The sequence below is a fragment of the Limanda limanda genome, chromosome 17 (genome assembly GCF_963576545.1).
Source record: "Limanda limanda chromosome 17, fLimLim1.1, whole genome shotgun sequence".
In the NCBI taxonomy this organism is placed as follows: domain Eukaryota; kingdom Metazoa; phylum Chordata; class Actinopteri; order Pleuronectiformes; family Pleuronectidae; genus Limanda; species Limanda limanda.
In genome coordinates, this window is record NC_083652.1 from 12,241,162 (window position 1) to 12,263,000 (window position 21,839).

At 43.8% G+C, this 21,839-nt stretch overlaps 1 protein-coding gene across 1 annotated transcript; it reads right to left on the minus strand.

The window, feature by feature from the left end:
• Positions 1–9,701: 9,701 nt before the first annotated feature.
• Positions 9,702–19,926, minus strand: LOC133023289 (ral guanine nucleotide dissociation stimulator-like). Its single transcript, XM_061090283.1, has 18 exons — positions 19,903–19,926; positions 17,414–17,706; positions 16,740–16,784; positions 16,342–16,541; positions 16,092–16,252; positions 15,758–16,006; positions 15,566–15,669; positions 15,144–15,228; positions 14,444–14,467; positions 13,970–14,029; positions 13,304–13,390; positions 12,756–12,788; positions 12,337–12,458; positions 11,619–11,711; positions 11,311–11,440; positions 10,512–10,835; positions 10,262–10,376; positions 9,702–10,176 (listed from the first exon to the last, which is right to left on the minus strand). Exons 1-18 carry the CDS (start codon positions 19,924–19,926, stop codon positions 10,046–10,048), a joined length of 2,280 nt encoding a protein of 759 aa, XP_060946266.1. The 3' UTR covers positions 9,702–10,045.
• Between the last annotated feature and the right edge of the window lie 1,913 nt (positions 19,927–21,839).

The following is a 21,839-nucleotide window of genomic DNA, read 5'->3' on the forward strand; positions in this document are numbered from 1 at the left end:
CACACACAAGAGGTTTGAGTTTGCAGAGAGACGGGGTGGAGACTCGTTGGGAGGTCGTTTTGCAGGACAGGTTCAAGGACAAGGTTAAAGGAGTAGTTCACCCTTTAGATCAGCAAACATAAGGAAGCAGTCGGCTCTAATCTCTCTCATTAACATGCTGAATCCAGTTTGTTTAACTTGTTCACACACGCTGAGACGACGAAGGCTCCACATCTGAAGGGTTTCAAATCATTTTACTCAAAGTCAACAAGTTGGTTGATCTGGAGGAAAACGTCAGGTGAGGGTCAAAGTAATTCAGATCCTCTTCATCTCCAGAAATCGATAGTCACACTGATATCGTTACTGAAAATTATGCAAGGTGATTATAACAAAAAAGAAAACTCTTAAACCTTATTAATCTTAAACATCAGTATCTTTTTCCTCTCGTACTCTGCAGAGCTCTGGAGCAGCAGCAGCGTGTGAGTCAGCGAGGATGAAGATGTTTCCACCGAGGAGACTCACTGAGGAAATTAAACGGGAATTAATTTGAATAATAGCTCGAGTACATCAATGACACGTCTAAGAGCAGTCAGCTTGTGCTCAGTAGAGCTGTAACGGCAAAGTCATCAGGTGTGTGTGTGTGTGTGTGTGTGTGTGTGTGTGTGTGTGTGTGTGTGTGTGTGTGTGTGTGTGTGTGTGTGTGTGTGTGTGTGTGTGTGTGTGTGTGTGTGTGTGTGTGTGCAGTAATCAGAGAGGAATCTATTCATGAGCTAAACCACATCTGATGGTCCCCACATACTACTAAATGAACAACATCAAGCACAATGTTTTAATTATTACATCGATTTAATTAAAATGTATTTAATTACTGAATCATATTCAGTATATCTTATTAACAATATATTCCTCGTAATGGGTATTTTGTTTGTGTTGGGATGGAGGGAGGTTGATTTGTGTCTTAAAGCAACGCATGCATTACATTTTAAACCATTATAACCATAAATGATTATGAATAGAACCAAAGTCATCACAGGCTTGGCAGCTGTGCACAGATGCTCCAGGGCAGATGTTGAGAACTACAACTGAACTGTCAATGGGAATCACAAGTTTGATCTGATAAAAAGATAAAGCTTAAAAGTTTGGTGATTTTTCTCTAAGATAAAGTTTCAAACACGTTATCCTCGTCCATTTGGAGAAGAGTTGTGTGTATGTGTGTGTGTGTGTGTGTTTCATACAACTACCATCTTAAGTGTTACACACTCCAGTAGTAATCAAATGGTTTGTATCTAACGACAAATCTGATAACACCCATAATTAAAAATTAGGTTTTATTATTGGCAAGATAAATCCCTGGAACATTTACTTCTGGATCAAACTGTTCCTTAAAGGTATGTGTTGTAAGAACAACTGCCAAGGACACACACACACACACACACACACTCCTTTGTGTTACAGTGTGTACTCACCACCACTTGTCACAATGACATGACTAGTTTCTAAATCACTGTTTTTTTGTTACCTACAATAACCACAACATTCTTGGTAGAAATTATTTACAACGGAACCAACACCCTTTGTGTGTCATTGTGAACCTGAGGTTGGCAAGTGGAGAACATATCTGATTAATCTTTATCTTAATTATCCTCATATCGATATCTATCAATTTTTATTGTTTTATCATATCCAATGATTTTCAATAAAAACACTTTATGTCCTATTCATATTAATAAGATTGAACTATTTCTGTGAGTTTGTTAATTATGAACGAGTGAATTATTGCACAAACCCGCACCCACAGGAAGTCCACACACAAACACATACACACACACACACACACACACACACACACACACACACACACACACACACACACACACACACACACACACACACACACACACACACACACACACATACACACACACACACCTAGAACTTATTAATCATCATATCAGGATCTTATCTCGACAATCCAGCAAACACACACACACACACACACACACACACACACACACACACACATACACACACACACACACACACACACACACACACACACAATCTTCTGGTCCTCGAAGCCTCTGGGAACGAAACTGCAGATCTGTGTGTGCTTGCTCTGGAGCCACGTGAATTGTGTGGTAAGTAGGTCAGTCAGTAAGTCAGCGGTGGCAGAGAAACACCGGCTAACTCCATTACCTCATCCAGTGGATTAGTGTCAACAGGCCCGTCCATCTGTCCAGAGACGTCTTGGTTCAAGTGTCCGTAAGTGGAGCAGCGGGCGCTCGTCTTCCTTTCCTCCCGTCGACTCACACAACCTGTAGGCAAGGCACAACAAACATCCCAGTGTGCGCCTACACATACAGCAGGATGTACACAAGCTTACATAAACACACGCACGGTGAATGGGGACAGTAAGGTTACACCTGTGGCCAATTTGGTTGAAGAGTGAGAACACCTGCGCGTGACAAAAGGAAGCACTTCCTGTTTATTGTGTCGTGTCAGAGGACAACAACAAGAGGAGGGGGGGGCTGGCGTCCTGCAGTAACCTCACAACAACACAGCGCTGACAGCTGACAAAGAAATACACAGGACGTGTCTCATATGGAAACTTTTTCAGATTTTACATTTACTGCACGAATGAATCATGTAGAGCAGAAGAAACAAACTGCAAACACAAAACCAAGTTATCCTCATTCATACGTCACACAAAGGACAATTTGTAGCTCCATTTTTGGTCTCCACCACCTCCAGAGCTCTTCACCTGCTAAATACTGCACCGTGTTCACTGGGTAGTGGTTATTCCACTGGTCAACGAACCCAGTAAGATCCACTCTCCGGCCCTTTGTCTGCACTGGGAATGGATTCAGTTGATATTCACTTCTGGGTTTGAATGACTCTGCAGGTTTGATCAACATCAATAAGTAAAACTCCTCTTCGGACAATGAGACGGGAATCAATCGCCATTTTTAATCTGTTTCAGCCCCGTCTAAGAAACAAGCGTTTACCTGCTGGTTCGGATGTTTAGACCGTTTACCTGCTGCAGCCGAAAAAACAAGCTGAAGATGCATTAAAACTCAGTAAAGCTGAAGAGTGTAAATCTCAAAAGTCATGATCTACTGTATATGTAGAAATATCATATGTAGCTGCTTTGAAAAGATGTTTCAACACTGTGCTATTGGTAAAATGTCTGCATAGGCCAAAGTAAAGTGGGAATAGATTTGTGAAATTCATTGCTTTGTTGTGAAAGCACCAAACATCCTCCTGAAGTCTTGCTCAAGATTATGAAACTGAACCAACCACATTCCCACTGGTCCACTGTTTCTCTCTGGTTGGTTGTGTTTGAGTTTTATTTTTTAATTAAAGTTATTTCCAAAAATCTATGTTGTTCTAGTTTGAGTCGTCAGGGCAACAAGAATGATCTTATTTAAAAAAAGAGCTGAAGAACATGAACCAAAATCCAGATATTAAAACATTCATAACTAAACTATCATTAAATTGAAAGGACACACATTGCCCAAAGGAATTTTAATAACTTTAAATCTGTTCCTGACTCATAACTAATCTATACACCTTCAGGAAATGCTAACCTAATTAGATAAAAGTTATCATAAAACATGTCTCATTCAGTTTCCTGCCAACCTTTGGACAATCTGCGAGAGTCAGGTGGTTAATTTTTAACAGCGAGTAAATTTACTTTCACCTTTTCCAGACACAGAAACCCAAACATTGCATAACTTGCATCAAAGATTAAAGAAAGTGTTCATGTCTCAAACGAGCAGATGTGACCAGATTTTTGGAACAAAGCTCGGAGGCGCGGTCAGATTCCCGTGAACACGCTGATGCAACGCTCAACAGGAAAAAGAGCGAAGGACGTTCAAGGACTCGAAAAGGAGTCGGATAAGATAAAACAGCAGAAGTAACAAAGTCGCCGGAATCTATTAACAACTGCACGGAATCAAGTCGTGAGGCTGATGAGGGGAGGAGAAAGAGGAAAGTGCAGAAGTGGGTCCTGAGAGACAGGGAGTCTGTCTACAGTCAGGGCCGGGGTTGTGGGGGGGGGGGGAGCAGGTGGGTACGTACAGCAGTAAAATACAAGAATGGGGATTTACAGTATCAGCTGTTGTTTGCGTTGAGCCGTGCCACCTTAAGCTCCACATTGTTAACACACCAGGTTTCTCTGCCAGAGCAACAGGCGCGCTCGAAGTGTTACGCAAACCGAGGATGTGACCAATCTCGGAGTGTGATAACAAAAAGTATAAATGAACTGGAGCTCGAGGGAGGCCTGGAACGTCAGAGAGTCGCTTCACTCTGGGTTTCATGTGCGAAGTTGCAGAGACACACAAGCGTTTCTGTTTCCTCACTCCGAGTGAGAAACAGGAGGTTAAGCCGGGATTTCACTCTCAGAATGTGGGTCACTGAACCTGTAACACCAGGTTGTTTAAACCCTGTCATGACGCTGCCGCTGACAATCAACAATGCAGCTCAAACACTCAACCTTCAGCAAATACAACGCAACAAAAAAGTGGCACGAAGAACTAAACTGTAACAGCCTGGTGAGCATTTTGTGATCTACACTGAGAAAACAGCTTCTAACGGCTTGTGTGTGACGCTTCCCAGATCTGATTTGACCTCAGCTTCTCGCTCTCCCTCTTTCTAAGAAGCTGGGATTCGTGGCAGAGGGGTTGTTGTTTCTTTCTGCTCTTAAGCAACTCCTGCTCAGACAGCTCCTTATTAATAGCAGCTGCAGAAGAAGCAGTTGGGGCTTGTTTACATTGAGCTCCAGCGAGTCTCTCCGCCATGAGTTACAACACAGGGGATTTAAAAAAGATCCTGCAGCAACAGGAGGGAACATGAAGAAAGAAATGTGATTCGACTAAAAGAAGGAATCTGAAGTAGGTGAAAGAGGAACAGGAGATGTTGTTTTTCAGGAGAAACTAGGTTAAGGACATGTTCTGTAATCAGGCCATGATAACGGTTGCCAAGGTTCGTGAAGCAACAGGCAGAGCCGAGGAGAAGGACGGGTTCTCGGTAGAATATAAAAAAAGCAACAAGGCTGAAGGAGAAGGAGGTCGGGGAGCACGTTGTCTGAGTGCCATGTGCCGGGGCCGGGCGAGCGAGGGAGCGAGGGACTGAGGCCGCTTGCGTCACTGCATGAATCACACACTGGAGGAGTACGTGCACATAAATCCATCCATGAAGGTGAGGTGTGCAACCAGGCCCATGGTCTAAAAATAGACCAGCTCTCAGCGTCACCATGCAAACGCTTGCAAAAAAAAAAAAATACACTTGACCACACGAACCAGGGGAGAACGGGAAGGACGTTATGTTATAAAAATGGAAAAGGAAATGAGGTCACAGGAAGCATGTGGAAGTCTCTGCTGGGGAAATTATGGACGTGGTCGAACATCCTTCTTCAAGACAGAGGTTCTTCTAACGTGATCTCAGTTTCTCAAGGGGTCGTTTCCCCATAAATCATAACAATGACTCAGAAATGACCAACCTGGGTTTCTACAGAGAGCAGCGGTGTACAGTGTGTGATGTACCACTGAGGACTGGATATTGTTTTTGTGTCATAGAAATAATATCCTGCTCATCAACAGGAGGAGAATACAAATAAAGATGTGTGTCAAACATCTAGAACACACACACGCAGTACATTATAATTATACACATCCACAGATACTGTACAAACACTCAATTGCACAAATGTAACATTCATATAGTACATTCCTTTTTTATAGTGTTTAAAATTGAACATACTGTTCTGTATTTTTATGTTCATGAATTATATTGAGAGTATTTCATATCTTAAATGGTTCACACCAGCTTCAATCTGCTTTTAACTGTGGATTTTAATCTTGTAAAGCATTTTGAAAACATAAACACATTTATTTGATCACTCTTTGCTTTTTGACAACAAGCCCAGATCCCTGAGATAGAATCCAAAATGAGACGAATCTAAAGATCCCACTCAGTCTCTGTCAGAACTGCGTCGTCTCCTTAGAGAAAAGCAGAACCTCTGGTGATTTGCACACGTGCTTGATAGAGAACTAAATGTCCCATTGATAAAAATATACCTTCTCACGCTCAGACATTGAGTTAAACTTAGAGGCATGAAGAGAGAAACACCTGAACCACAGCACAGCGATAACAATTTAAACATAATTGTACGAAAGGTCGAACTCATCAACCTCCATTAATTTCAGAGGAGAGGGCGGAGAGAAGCCATGAATATCACATGTGGCTGCAGAATATCTGTAAGTGAGTTTAAATGTGTGCGTCAATGTCAGAGGGGAAGTGTGTGTGTGTGGTGGGGGGGGGTTATATTCAGCCTTTCATGCATATTCACATGCGTGTGCACATATGGCAAAACAGACCTGAAGCCTGCCAAGAATATCCAGGAGTGCATTAGTGCAAACAGGCACGACTGTCACTCAGTGAGGCAGTGTTTGTATATACGTGCGTGTCCGTGTGACACACACACACACACACACACACACACACACACACACACACACACACACACACACACACACACACACACACACACACACACTCACACTCACAGGTATATGAGTAAATACAGTTTATATCCACCTCGCTTCCTCTTCTGAGAATAGGGAACAGGGTTCACTGTGTGTAGAGACGGCTTTGTTTCAGCCACGTGTGTAACATCCATGTAGATTGTGAAAAACATGGCAGCAACTCGTTGACCTCAACCCATGTGCGGTTCACCCCCCCCCCCCCTCCCCCCTCTTCCCACCCCTCCGGTGCCTCTTTACCTCTGGTGCTGAAATGTAAACAGCTGAATGCCTCTCTCCTCCACACAGGGACGTACAGACATGTCCACACTCCTCTGAGTCCTGTGGTTATCAAACTAAAATCAAGGGGTCATGACCTCTGATATAAAAGAATCCACTAACTCTGCTCGTACAGAATTCCCACACAGCTTTGTTTTGCTCTTTGTGCAACCTGTGCTGAAGCTGTGGAGGAGTTTAGAGGGAAATCTATTCATTATAATATCTTCATTAGTGGATATCCACCTGAAACTTAAGGTCGGATTCAAGTGTCTTTGTTTCATTTGATCTGGTTTCTCTGACTGTTCCCTGCTTTTTTATTACATGAAGGTGGAAAACCAAATGCTCCAACAGCCTGAGACCTTGTAGTTCCCTCCCTGACTTCCTCCCACACTCCGGGGGTCAACGGAAGTGAAGACCATCGATTACATTGACAGCTAAACTCCACGTGTCATCAGTCTTCATCCGTCTTCATCAGGCAGCACGCCACGCTCACTTCCTGGACGGATCCAGATAAGACCTTGACCGTCTCCTCTGGTCCTCAGGGCCCGGTGTCTCAGGGCAGCAGTGATATGATGTGTTTCTGCAGCCGGACATCACGTGCATACATAATACATGAGAAAGTATTGGATGAGGGGCAGTGTCCTGTTTCTCCTTCAGAACTGCTGACCGGTGCATCCCCTCCGACACACACACACACACACAGACACACACCTGAACACCACACCCCTGTGCTGAGAGCTGTGTCTCTGAGTGGACAGACAGGTCAGCTCAGCAGAGGACAGACAGAGACATTATTAGCGTTTCTATTTCAAAAGAGACGTATCGGTGTCAGACGAAGAAACGAGGTGTGTGTTCACAACATGAGGGTTTTAAGTTATGCAAGGTTGTGTTGTTTCAAAACACACACACAAAACACTCTGCACCATACATACGAACACAGCCAGGTTACACACGTGCTCCAACGCAAAAGTTGCTGCTGCGCCCTAGTGGTGCCTCCATGTAAATACACTCCAATTACAGTAACTTCACTAGAGGACGAGCGAGCAGCTCTCTGACGCCACTAAGCGGCGACATGGTGCAACTTCTAGTAAATTAGTTTGATCCATTCCAGCCATTTATATGGTCACTAACATTCTGAGATGAACTGGACTTAGGCTGAATAAGACGTTGCCATGGAAACAGCAGTTTCTCATCATCACCTTAATGTCCTGTGACGTCTTCCACTTCAAACGGGAAAACAAACTGTATTTTCCTCTCATTTCTTGGCTTTTTAACTTTTAATTTTGTATATGTATTCAATATTTATTTAGTTTTCTTTCTGACTCTGACACGTTTGTCTTGTTTCTTATCGTTTCTCGTGTGTTTTCCTGCCTCAGAATGTTTTACACAGGTTGACTTGTGAAATTCGGCTGCTTAGAAAAAAGACTAAATAGCTAGCTTTATTATGAGGCCTGGAGATAAAGTTTAGTTCAGTGGTGGTGAACTTTTGTTCTGTCAAGAGCAATTTCACAACATCGGCTACAGGGGGCGACACTTAACTATTGAGCACAGACAATATACATCACTCACCTCGCAGTTGAGACGCCTATAACTGCTGCTCTCTGATGAGGAGTCTGATGTCAGATGGTAGTGATGGTGATGATGAGGATGATTCTCTCAGGTGGTTTTAGCCAAATCCAACAAATCGCTCAATCAAATCTTCCCCTCGTGACTTTTCTGACGATAATTCCTCCCTCGAATCAAACGCAACACAATAAAACACTTGTTGGAAAGTGTTGTCGTTTCCGTTGAAAGTGAAAGTTTAGTTTGTTGTGTTTTTATTATCATTAATCGGCTCTGGGATGCTTCTTTAACACAAACACTTTCTTCCTTATGTTTCAGCTTCTGTTCGCCCACGTTTTGACCGGGACTGTTTGCTGACTTATATCAAAAAAATATATATATCTAAAGTTCTTGTATGACAAAGAACACTGTTACCATGAAAACATACACGCGGAAAAAAATGGGACAAATAAGAACATTAGTTTAATGGAAATTTGGCAGAAATTCATTTTTTCAGACAGTTTATTCATTTTGTTTTACAACTCTGGCATTTGTCTTCATCAAAAAAGATCGAACAATTTGCAGTTATTTATAAGCCAAGATCATTTATAAATTACTAAAAGGCGGGGGGGATATTGCACAGTATAATAAGAATGAGCTTATTCTAAAATGTTCATTCTTGGGGAGGTTTGTGGTTTGTTGTCAAACGATCACGTCACAGGACCAGTTACATCCCAGCTTCACAGGTCTGAGCCACACTGTTAAATACAATTAAGTTAAAAAATAAAACATTTCAAATATTCTCAGGAGTTTTCATCAGAAATTCATAAAATCAACCATGTCTCCAAATCAGAGTCAGAGGACAAGTTAAAACCTTGTGAGTCATAACGTGTCAATAAAGGTGCGTTCGAGGTGAACCATGTGGAACCAAAGTGAAAATAAATAGAAAAACATCCGACAGTTCGACCTTATTGTTGCTTCATTTGCATTTACATCTCTGTCCATCATTATCTGCTGCTGCCATGGTTACCAGAGTTCAGGAATGCCCTCTTTCCGGTCGGGCAGCGAGCCGCGAGCACGATAATCATCGCGTCAGCAGGTCTGAAACGAGCATGGAACACGCGATCGCTGCTGAGGGCGGCTCCTCCCACTCCTCCTCGTCTGGCAACACGTCAGCACAGCAGGGGGTCTCGTGTGCAGCGGGCCGACAGCTCGCCGCGGGGGGGCCGGGAGTTAGATACCGGCTGTGCACAGCATCTGACCCATATTCCCTTTTCTAACACGCAGGTTATTGTTAGCATCCAGCTGTGTTATTTCTCAACGTTCATATATAAATATATATATATATATATATATATATATAGATATATAGGTCGCTGATGTCAGCACGTGTTGCTCTTTGATGGACGGCGTTTCTGTCCACGTTGTCATAGCAACGACAAAATGAAGTGACATCGAGCAGCGGACTCAAGGAAATCAAGGAGTTCTTTGGTTTGATGGTCGGATTCATGCCCAGTTTATTCCAACAGGAAATAAAAGCAAGTCTGATCCAGGCGTTTCTCTTCAGCTTCATCAGTTTCGGCTGCTTCCTCTTCATAAAGTGCTTCTGCATCGTCTTGTCCGTCACATTTAAAAAAGTTTCCTCTGTTTAAAAAGTGAGACTAATCTTCAGGGAAAGTCCTCTGAGCTCTAGACGCTCCTCCAGACCCTCGGAACTACTTTGTTTATCGCCCCAGGCTGGACGTGGCCCTCAGCGGCTTCTTCTGGCCTTTGGGGAATTGCCGTAAGACAAAGTCAAAGTTTGCTGTCGTGGACATCGCGTAGAAGACGTTTGCTTTGTCCGGGATGAGCAGCTCTGAAAACAGAAACAAAACACAAGGGTCAAAAACAGGTTCTGGTTCACGGCAGAGTGTTTTCAGTGCTCGTGGCTCAGCGCTGACCTCTGTCCTGGGAGATGACCTGCGTCAGGGTGAACTCCTTCCAGCTCAGGTGCTCCAGGTGATGTTTCTCCAACGCCCTCTGAATCACATGAGCAGTTTTGTCCTGACTGGTCAACTGTGAAGGACAAAGAATCAGACGTGCAGTTGTGAGAAATGCTCAAAGTTTGAAATCAGGTAGTCATCTTCTCGATATACATTTTTAAATATGACAAATTAACATTTCCAGATCAGTTCTCTGAGATAAACTCACCAGGATACTTTTGTACATGTTGCCGTTGCTTGTGGGCAAGTCCACGCTCACCCTGACGATGCACGTGTCGGCCACCTGCCGGTTGTACACGGGCAGCGAGGTCATGGACACGGAGCGTTTGTGGTGGGAGGCCAAGGACGACTTCGGCCGTGCACCCCCGCTGCTGCATGACGAGGCGGGGGGGTCGCAGGGTGGGCCAGAGGGATCGGGAGAGTCTGGAGAAGAGGCGGCGGAGGAGCACGGGGAGGAGGAGGCCGAGCAGGAGGAGGCCGAGGAGGACAAGGAGAAGGGCTCGGACACGTCGTTGCAGGAGCTGTGAAAGGACTGCAGAAGACGAGAGGGAGAATATGATTATAGAATTTGTATTATAAATTGATTGTTGTACAAGGAACAGTGACGCAATTGAGCCGCTACACAACCACCTCAACTTAAAACCTACTCAGATGAAATTCCACTGGTTGAAGGATTCAGTTGTTTCCATAAATCTTAGAAATGATCTTCAGTGAAGGAAGATTATGTCATTTTCTCCTCATTAGAATTGCTCCAGGGTTTGTTGGGCGATTTAAAATGGGACAATTGTTCTCGAAGTGTAAATAGTGGATGTTGTGTGGAGCACAGAGACGCTTCACATGAAGCGGTGTGACGACACGTTCAACAAAGACTCCAGTGTCTCGCTATGAGGGACAAAGGGCGGACAGAACCACGGCGATGACAAAAGCAAAGACGATTAATAAACATGAACAACACACAGAGACTCACACAAAGAGACACACACACAGAGACACACACAGCTTCTTACCTGCCGTCTGATGGAACAGGCCGGGTTCGGGGAGGAGAGATCCTCCATCTCAGATCCACTGGATCCAGAGGAGGAGACGCTGATCTGGTCGGCCGGGACTTTCTTCGACCCATCGCTCGGCGTCAGGAGACTGAGGACGGACGAGGAACCAGACAGAGATTATTCCATAAAGCTGTTTCAGAAATGTCCTCTCGTGCAAATACAACATGTGCATCCACCATGTTTACATTTGACTTCAGAGGTGACGTGAGGTGTGTGCGTGTAGTGAAATGTTTGTGTTTAAATATTCAAATCACACACACACACACCTGGAGAGTTTCTTGCTGAGCGTGCGGTGGCCGGACCACAGAGTCGGAGAGCAGACGTCCACCGGAGGCTCCAGCTGCCTCGACACTTCGTAGCTGAAACACAACAAACACAACGCTGACAACTCTGCACAATCACGTGTCAGATTCTGCACACTCACAAACACAGGCTGCAGCTTTGATTTGTGTCACTTCAGCTGGTTTTAAACTGTGTGTTTCACGCTGGCTACTCATTTATCTGGTTTTATTGCATAGACTTTGTGAAAAGCACATTTTTATTCTCCCCCAACAGACTCAAAGGGTTAAATATTAAAGGAATAAAACACTGGTTGGTTAGTGAGCTAGTTCAAAGTTTCCTCTGCAGGATTGTAGTGGCTCTAGAAAATATTATCTAACTGCCGACATGTCTCAGGGATGTGCTGAAACATTTAAATCGTTATGGTTTATTTTTTACGTGTCTGTACTTTATGGAAGTAGATTATTTTCGGATACTTTACACTTTTACTCCACTGCTTATAGCAAATATTGTTCACCAACATATCCTTTTTAGTTTTAATAATAAGAGGGGGAATTGATCCAATCACAGCTGGCACTTTACTTTTAATACTTTAAATATATTTAAAACCAAGTACTTCCTTACTTTTACTCAAACAGAAAGGTTAACGTGGTTCTGTTGCCTGAGTAAATGTCTATTTTTGTTATTGTGCTTCTGAGCTCTCACCTCTCCTGGTCGGTGAGCAGCCGGTGTCCCTGCAGCCAGGCAGCGACTCGGGGGTGATGAGGCAGGTTGTCCTGGGAGCAGGACGCCTGCAGCACACGGATCTGAGACAGAACCTCAAACTCCTGCAGGGACACAACAACGTCACGTGAACAGAGAGACAGAGATGGTGGGATGTTCCTGTCGTCTGTAAAACAACCTGTCAGGAGGAGGTGATCCTGTACATATCAGAAACACTTTCCGAACAACGAGTCAGGAACTGTTCAGCTGCCACTGTTTACTCAGACAATGCAAACACTCCACACGCCCGACTGCTCAGGTATGTGACGCTGAGAGACGACGTTGGCACCTCGGTGTTTGTCTGATGTGCAGAAATACATAGAGAGAAAAAAGGGGGGAAAGATGGAAGAGGTCCCACTCACCCTTCGTCTCTTCTCCACGTTTATGAGTCCACTCTGTCAAAAGAGAAGATTTATTTATTGCTTTTATCAATAATTACTTATTCACTGAATGAAATCTGGAAAAACTGTGAGAAATGTTTCAAACTACTGTTGTGTGAAGAATAAACCTTCCTTTAGTATTCATTTATTTGTACATGTGTACTCATCTGCAATCTTACGATTAAATTTAGGTCAGTGATATTTAAAAACAACACAAAACATAAAACACCAGCACTAAAGGTTTTGGACTCTGGGACCAAAGCACACATGATGCATCGCAACACACTGGGATGTTTTGAACGATCACACCAGGAGTCAGATGGTGAACACAAGTGTTTATCACAAAAGATAAACATGAAGTCAAACTATACTCTGTGACTAAGAGGGAGTTTCCTGCACATGTTCAAAGTTTATGGGTCAAACTTGAGGTCTGTTCATTTGAAAAAGACTCCGCCCTTCCGTCCAGCTCGTGCTTTGTGTGTTTGAGTGTGACGAGTCAAACATGACACAGACGTTTGTGTATTGTGTACCTGCACGGTGTCGGGCAGAGCCGTGTCCAGCATGGTGAGGACGGTCAGGTACGTCCCCAGGTACGGGACCACTCCACTGGAAGAACTCTGCAGGGAGACGACATAATGCACAGTTACACAAGACTGATACTGTCTTGACAACTGGGTCAAGAGTTTGTATTTCACATATGATCGTCCTCAGCAGCTGACATTTGCACAGATCTCAGTGCTGGTCTGAGAGCAGCTGGAGTGTCGCTCCTGTTCCATTGTCACTGCATCTGTTCATTTGTCTTTCAAATCAAGCAGCAGCCCTTTTTTTTTTTTTTACATACAGAGCGACACTCACACAGGCTCATTTCCCAGTTAGCAGCTCTGTGGGTTTATGTTACAGCTCAGGAGAATGTGCATATGACTCATAACGACCCCAGTCTGGTCTATTATTACTCTCCTATAATCCAACTGATCTGAAACGTGTCCAGGGCTAAAGATAGCTCCTGGTCTCTGAGCTCCTCCACCCACACTGAGGTAAAACCAGCTTTTAACGCTGAAAAGTATGAAAGAGGTTTAAAAGTTTAAAAGCTGCACGGATATGAAACTTTTGCCTCTCAGAGCCTTTTTCAGTGGAACTGGAGCCACTGGGCTTCTCGTCACATCCCAACTCTTCCCTCCTCCAGAGTGGGACCTTACCATCTGTCTGGCGATCGGACACCTCTTGGATATCTTTGGAGAAATGTTATCCACGCTGGCCTGGCCTCCGTCCTGTCACAGAGGGTCACACGGAGCTATATTCAGTCAAAGGATGTAGGACACATACGATGGCAAGAGCAGTAAGTGGTTCATAAAACCAACCGGGTTTTACAGGCTTGTATGTTCGTTGTGCAAGACGGGTTTAAAGGTTTCCTGAGAAAGTTCATTATGGAGCAAATTCTCCAAGGTTTATTACACATTAACTTGAACATCCTGTTTAATGGTTCTCCTGCAGCAGGGAGGGAGGGAGTGTTTGTGTGTGATATTATACACGTATGATTGATTGTGTTGACATAAAAACGCACCTGATTAAAACCATAAGTGAAAAAGAAGGAGAACAGCAACACAAAAGATTAAAGATTCCTCGTGAAGAGTCTCTGATCTTTTCGCCCGGTTGCTGTGTGCAGAGCGAGCAGAGGTGAACTTTTGACTCGAGTCCTTTCACTGTAACGAGACACAAGACGCCTCTGACGCAGGCGCCTGGAGGAGACGATATGAAAGAAAAAGCCGGGAACACAATGTGCCGGAGGCCTCTGGTTTCACATTAACACGCAGAGAAATGAAGCTTCTTAATAATTGAAAGAGAAAATCCATACACGGGAAGACAATCATTTCCAAACATGTTTTCAGCAAACGCTCCTCAGGAGTTCATCACGTATTCATGATTTCGTTTCAGATTTCTGATTTGATTGACAGCTCAAGGCAGATGCAGCAGATTGACTTTCCTGCACGAACATTACATTTATACATTGCATAAGGAAACTTAAAGGAATCAAATATAGTATTTAAAAATGTATCTCACCCTCTTTATATAAAGTTTACGATCTCGCCTCTTAACATGAACCCTTAGCAGTGTAGATAATTATCTATATTGATTTAAACTGACTGAATAAGTGCTGCTGGGATGATTTATTTCAAATGATCTTTTGTTAAATGATCCTGTTCATTCTTCCTCAAACATCAGTTGTTGATGGACATGCTCGATTTGAAAGTTTGATGATGAATAATTGTGACATTGTGCATTGTGGGATACAAATAAAGATCCTGGTTTGTGTCTATTACACATAGAACCCAGGTTCTAATAGAACTGTAGAGCGTGTGGTTTCCTCCTCACCTCCCCCAGCAGCTCTTTGTTGGTGAGGACACAGTTCTCGTCAGGGAAAGTCTCCCACAGGTTATTGAACGTGGCCATGCTCTCTCTGGAAGAAGAACAGACACAGTTAATACGCAGCCATTTAAACTATTAGACACTTTAATAATTAACATCATTCACAACAACAAGTGTACAGATGTTTCCCTTCACTCTTGGGTGCAGATGTTCACAGCACAAACATGAAGTTAGGCGTCACCCGCCCTCGACTTCATAATAACTCACCACAATGCTTGTGACCTGCCACAGATTATGAGTCAAAGGTATTTGCTGACTTGCTCCATCAGTGGCAGTGAATTGCTCTGGATGAGGCGTCAATAACCTCATTAAAGAACAAATATGCATCACAAGATGTAAACACAGCCATAGAGACATGGTTATATCACCTGCTGACAGCCGCCCAGGTCTTTCTCAGCCGGTAGACGGCGTTGGACTGAAGCGCCGACAGAATCGCTCGGAGAGACGAGAAGTTCTTCAGCCGACGACATTCCTGCAGGAGATAAGATTCACGATCAGTTGATTCACTCGACATCAGATCGAAAGCTCCGGTGATCATGTTGTTTCTGAGTTTTTCTGACCTGTGCTACTCGGATCCACTTCTCGATGAAGCGGGCCCTCTGTGCAGGAGTAGTGGGGGGGAGGCAGGAGGAGGTGGGGCTGGAGGTGGCGTCCGTGGGCTGGCAGAGCAGAGACATGATCACCTGGCTGGTGACGGCGTTGAACTGGGAGATGGTGGCCCGGATGGTGGGAGACATGTTCTCCTTCTTGTCTCTTTGGGACCACACGCAGCCCAGACACTGGTACGGAACCACTCGGACAAACAGAGCCTGAAAACACATGAAAACCAATCGTCAGCTGTCAATCAGGACTGGAGGACGGAGGACACGTGTGGATACGGAGACGCTCACGTACAGAATCCACGCGGGTGAGCTGTTCGGCAACGGCGGCAGCAGAGAAATCCAGGATCCCTCCTGAATCCAGAGAGTTTTCACATCCTGAATCCTCGTCCTCACCAGATCCCTCGGCCTCCTGATCCAGATCCGCCAGAGCAGAACCGACGTCTGTCTCCGGTTCTGAACAAACACAGATAACAGGGGTCAGATGAGTGAGGAGGGTTTTCCACATCCACACAAAGGCCTCAGCACTCCGGACCGTGTTGTACCTTCTCTCTGGAAGCTCTTAAGCAGCGCCTCCGCTTGCCCGGCCAACGAGCAGAAGTTGGGTTGGCTGCGCATGTTGTCCAGCACCGCGGAGCTGATGCTCAGGTGGTCCAGCAGCAGCCGGAGGGCCGAGTGCCGGGGGGGGTCCCGGAAGTCCTCGCTGAACTCATCCAACCACGTCTGGATGAAGGCTAGCAGAGGGCTGGGGCATAGAGAAACAGTCAACCAGAGCAGCAGATATATCAGATATAAAGCTTCTTCAGGTTCAGAGTCGTTTGTTTTATATTGTTTTATATTGTTGTTTAATGTCTGATTGTTATTTATGTACAGTGCACCAACCACACCAAGGCAATTTCCTGTATGTGCAAATATACTTGGCAATTAAAAGAATTCTGATTACCTCCTGTAGTGTTCACAGTTGTCCAGGTCTGACGCAGCACCGTCTCTGCAACCAGGAAAACAGCTTTTAAGAAAACGTCACAGTGCCCCTGAACCCTGAGAGCTATTTTGCTTATCGGTTGTTTTACTTTAATTATTATTTTCCCTGCCCTGCGCTGATCCAGACCTCAAACCACTCTGTGCTCAACTGCTGTTGTCGAGAGCTTCCAGATAATGAGCACCTGCCAGATACTTATTATGAGATCAAAGCTGAGGGCAGAGAATCGCTCTGTCAGGGAAACGATGTCTAAAGAGCTCCCGACTCAACCTGGAGACTTTATTAACTTCCCAGGCTTAAGCCTAAAAGGTCTTGACCTTATGGTGAGTTACCTTTGGAAGAGCAGCTCTATGAGGCAGATAATCCAAGATCCCAGGATATTTCACTTATTAAAGAATAGAACCAATCTATCCTCAGGTAACTCAACATGCTCTCTGAGATACATTTACAGTAGTTACCAACTTTAAACAGAATAAAAACACAATTCACCCACAGGAAACTGCACATTTACTCTTCAGTGAACAAACAAACCAACTATTTCACATATATTTCAAAGATCAATCTCTGAGGAGCTGAATCCTGCTGAGTTGACTTTTCTCTTTTCTCACACAAAAGGTCTTGACCTTATGGTGAGTTACCTTTGGAAGAGCAGCTCTATGAGCGTGGAGCTGCTGGTGAACGTCCTGTACGTGGAGAGGAAGATCTTGCTGTAGTCCTGCTCCTGGTAGCTCGGGTCCAGCAGGTGGTTGACCAGCAGCTCCAGCGTGGCGGCCTTCAGGCGCCGCACCTTGCAGGTCCGGTACTGGACGAAGGCGCAGGAGGGATTGGCATCGTCGGTTTGGGGGGCGGAGGGGGGGGCGGGCTCCCGGCGCAGGGTGACCCCGTACACGGCGCCGTCCTCGAACTCCTCGCCCCACTCCTGCACTGGGTTCTGGTGAGGGGAGGAAGTGAGAGTTTTCAGAGTGGCTGCTGTTTTAAAACCCTGGCTTGTGTCTTGATGATACACAGATACAGGTCATACACACAAACACATGTGTAGTTGTGTTACTGGTCACAACGTTAAGGTCAGAGGTCGAACCACGTGGAGGTAAAAATAGCAGGAGGCCTGGTGAACCAACACACACACAAACAAGTGACACAACACCACCACTGAGACACACACTGATCCCCTATGAACCACAATTACTAGGTAGGATTTGACTCATCATCATCCTGCAGTTCGAGCACAAACACGTGAACGATTGTTATTCTCACGTCCTGTTTTCTCAGTTTCCCTGCAACACAGGAAGGAGAGATTTCCAGGAGTTTTGTAGGTGAACACGAATGTTTAGGGACAAATAAGAGGATTATCAAAAGGTTGGTGCATCAAAGCAGAAACACCGCAACGGATCCAAAATGTCAAGAGTCTGTTTCCTTCATCTTCACCTCCAGGGACCGGTGAAGCCTCAGCTCCACTCGTCATCATTCAATTCAAACATTCATTTCCATATTCACACAAGAAGTCAACAAACAAAGAAGAAACTCAGGTCAACGTGTCGTGACTTTTTGTTTACGAAAACCCTAAACATCGGATCCTGCGTTTCCCATCATGCATCTCTGTCTCCCTTCCCACTCCCCTTGCCTTCCAGATTGTAATTTCTAGTTAATTTGCGATGCTCAAATTGGGACGACATTACTTACGTCATCGGATGCTAGCGCTCGTATCTGAGATATTTTCCCTGTATTTCTTTGAAGAGGGAGGAAGTGGAGACGCTTCTTTATTTCCCCGGTCCTTTCTAAGTGTCACATTATAAACATGAGAGTCAGTACGAGCTCATGTTTGACTAATGTCTAATTCTCTGGTTTATATGCAAATGTCACACAAATCTATACAAATAAATTTGACAACCAGCGTGAGTCACTGCAGCGAGGGGATGAAACAAACAGTATTAATTTAAAATCAATTCACTACACAACCTTTATCTTCTGCTGTAAAAGGTTATTTAAATGTCTTTATGTTGCGGTTGTGTGGTGGTGGCCAGTGTGGACCAGTATCACACAAACCCTATTGTCCAGCACAGAAACTAGAACCATTTGTTCCTTATGCAGATGTGAAGCTGGGCCTCGTGTCGGGGATGAGCTGGTGGCACTGGGCAGATCTGGAGCAAACACACTGTACGGCAGGACAATTCATCAAATTAGTGTAATATTAAATCTAAACGTGAGAGGAAAGTACGTGTTTGGATCAGACTCCAGCAATATCCACATAATCGTAATTTATTCTGTTTAATTCCAGTGAAAATGGAACAAACCTGTGACTCATATGTCAAAATGACCCTGATTGTTCTCAGCACGTCACTCAGCCCACAGCAGCATTGAGTATTACAGACAGAACAGACAGAACAGACAGAACAGACCATGGAGCAGCAGCACGACTCCTCCGCCCTGAACTCTGACAAACAGACTCAGTCGTGGTCTTGATCTTATGCAACATCAGTTTCCCTCTCATGTGAATATTTCACATTTGAGATTCAACAAAGTCCCTTTGAAAAACCTTGAAGGTCGTGAAAACATCCTCCAGCAAGAATCTTCCATCGTGCAATCATTTAAAAAACTTACATTTGTATTTTTCGTTATTATTTTACAATTTATTTTTTACAATTTTTACAATTCTTATTCGTGCAGGAGTTTTAGACGTGTTTATATATTTCCAGATAAATCAGATCTGTTTGTTATCTCTGTGACTTGAAGACACACAAACAAGGAGCCAGCTTCTCCTCAAGCAGTTTCTCCACAAACAGAGTCCAACAGGTTTTTAAAGCTTTTTACATATTGAAGAATAAGCTGCAAAGAGACAGACAATCACAGATCCCAGGATATTTTACTTATTAAAGAATAGAATCAATCTATCCTCAGGAAACTCCAAATGTTCTCTGAGCTACATTTACAGTAGTTACCAACTTTAACCAGAATAAAAACACAATTCATCCACAGGAAACTGCACATTTACTGCTCAGTGAACAAACAAACCCACTCTTTCACATATTTCAGATATTAATCAGACAAACTTTGACCCACAAAGACAAAGATTCATCTCTGAGGATCTGAATCCTGCTGAGTTTACTTTTTTCTCTTTTCTCACACTCACCATAGTCAGCTCCCATTTCCCCATGACGTCCGGTGGAGTCAGACTCTGCAGCTCCTCATCTCCTCGGGACTGAAAACCGACTCCAGGTCTAAGGCTGCATGTTGGAACGAGCCCAAAACTTAGATCTAGTTCTGAAACTGGTTTCAAACCACATGAACGCGCCTGAGTGACGAGTTGAGAAGACGCGTTTCTCTCCGCAGAGGTTTTCGCTCCGTTTCACATCTGGATCATATCTCTCACATCTGGTTCCATGTGGAGGTTTTTGTTTCCTCTGCAGAGAAGAGACCGATACCTGCTGCTGTGTCCCCGCAGAGTGCGTGAGGACAGAAACAAGCAGCCTGAAACTCCCTGGGCTGCGAGTGGGAGGAGACTCAGAGAGGGAGGAGTGTGTGTGACTGTGTGCGTGTAGTTTGATTTAATAAGCACATTTTATGAACAGAGCAAAACTCAAGTTTATTTGCAGGGACATTTTTAAAAACAGCACAAAGACCAAATTGAAATCAGAAAACACATTTTAAAACAAAGAAATTTAAAAAGAGCAGAATAAAATATGTGAAAGGAAAAATCTTTATAAAACTGTAAAAAAAACAATTGAATGAGAAAATGAATATAAATTCTGTCTAAAATAGATAAAGTATAATGATGGATATGACTTTGTTAAATAGTTAAATAGTTCAAAGCACTTGAATAAGAAAAGTTTTCAATCAGCTCAGTCTTCTCATTTTTAATTCATCTTACCTTTCTCATACTAAATAAATAGAATCAAATGTGTTACTTAAGTTTATGGTTGCGGTACTTTAAAAAAAAACTTCGTTGATAACTTAAATATCCCTTTAAATAAAATATAAACCACAACCACTCCCGCTCATAAAATTGAATCAAAACACTAAACGTATGACAGAAATTTAAGCATGACCACCCATTTATTACAATAATAAAAACTAGAATGAGGTCAAATCAGGAGATGCAGAACAATAAAAGCATGTTTAAATCTTCACTGTGTCATCGTCCCCATTTAAAAAAAAAAACAGTCTCTTATTTCACTGACAGGAAGTCAATCCTAAACCACATATTAATACCTTGGGTTGCACATCATTTATCATATCTTCATGCATCACACACCTCAAGGCTCATATCAGGATCTTTTGTCCTGATTGCTCTGAAACAAAACCCACAAGTGGCGCTCGCTTCCTGTTTCCATGTTTCCTCTTCGTATGAAGTCTTGGCTCCGGGTTATTTTTCCCTTTTCCTCCTCAGCTGTGACCCTCACTGTCTTGTTCAGGGTTCCTGGTGATGGCTTCATGTTTGACCCTGAGCTGTAAACACAATGTGACCCTGTTTGGTTCGAGCCCCGCCCACACCTACTGTTCAATTCTAGAACTCCGATTTTAGTTGTTTATTAACCTGCAGTTGTTTTCCTGTCATTTAAACATGTTTCATATGAGCTGAAAACATGTCAGGCATCATGAATATGAAACAACACAACTATGCTATTCACCATCTTGCATGTGGGTATTACACACAACATTTACTCTTTGCAGCATAAATCTGCAAAACACATCTGAATCATGTGATCACAGTTTTATAAGTAAATCGTATATATTTCATCACCGAGGCTATAACTTCAACTCATAACTTCATGAGTCACAAACCATGGAAACAACCTTTCCTGGGACAAGTTGGGACGGGAAGGACGCGACAGTTGGAGCCTTCGTTTCTCAGGGATCGAAACAGGAAAGACTGAAAGTGCCTCTGTGACGCAATTGGTCTTGAAATGCAGAATCTGAAGGATGCAGCTCCTGACATGAGAAACACTTCAAGAGGAACTCAGCCGTGTTCGTCCCCTGGAAACGCTTCTGTTGTGTTTTGTGTATTTGCATGTGTGTTTTTTGCGTGTGTTGAGCTCCCAGGGCCAACGTAGTGTTGAGATACTTCAA

Coding starts and splice junctions, on each gene's coding strand:
- LOC133023289 (XM_061090283.1), bottom strand. CDS start 19,926: ATGGGGAAATGGGAGCTGACTATG. Junction 17,707..19,902: donor GGAAATGGGAGCTGACTATG/GTGAGTGTGAGA, acceptor TCCCCTCACCAG/AACCCAGTGCAGGAGTGGGG. Junction 10,177..10,261: donor GGTCATCTCCCAGGACAGAG/GTCAGCGCTGAG, acceptor TTCTGTTTTCAG/AGCTGCTCATCCCGGACAAA.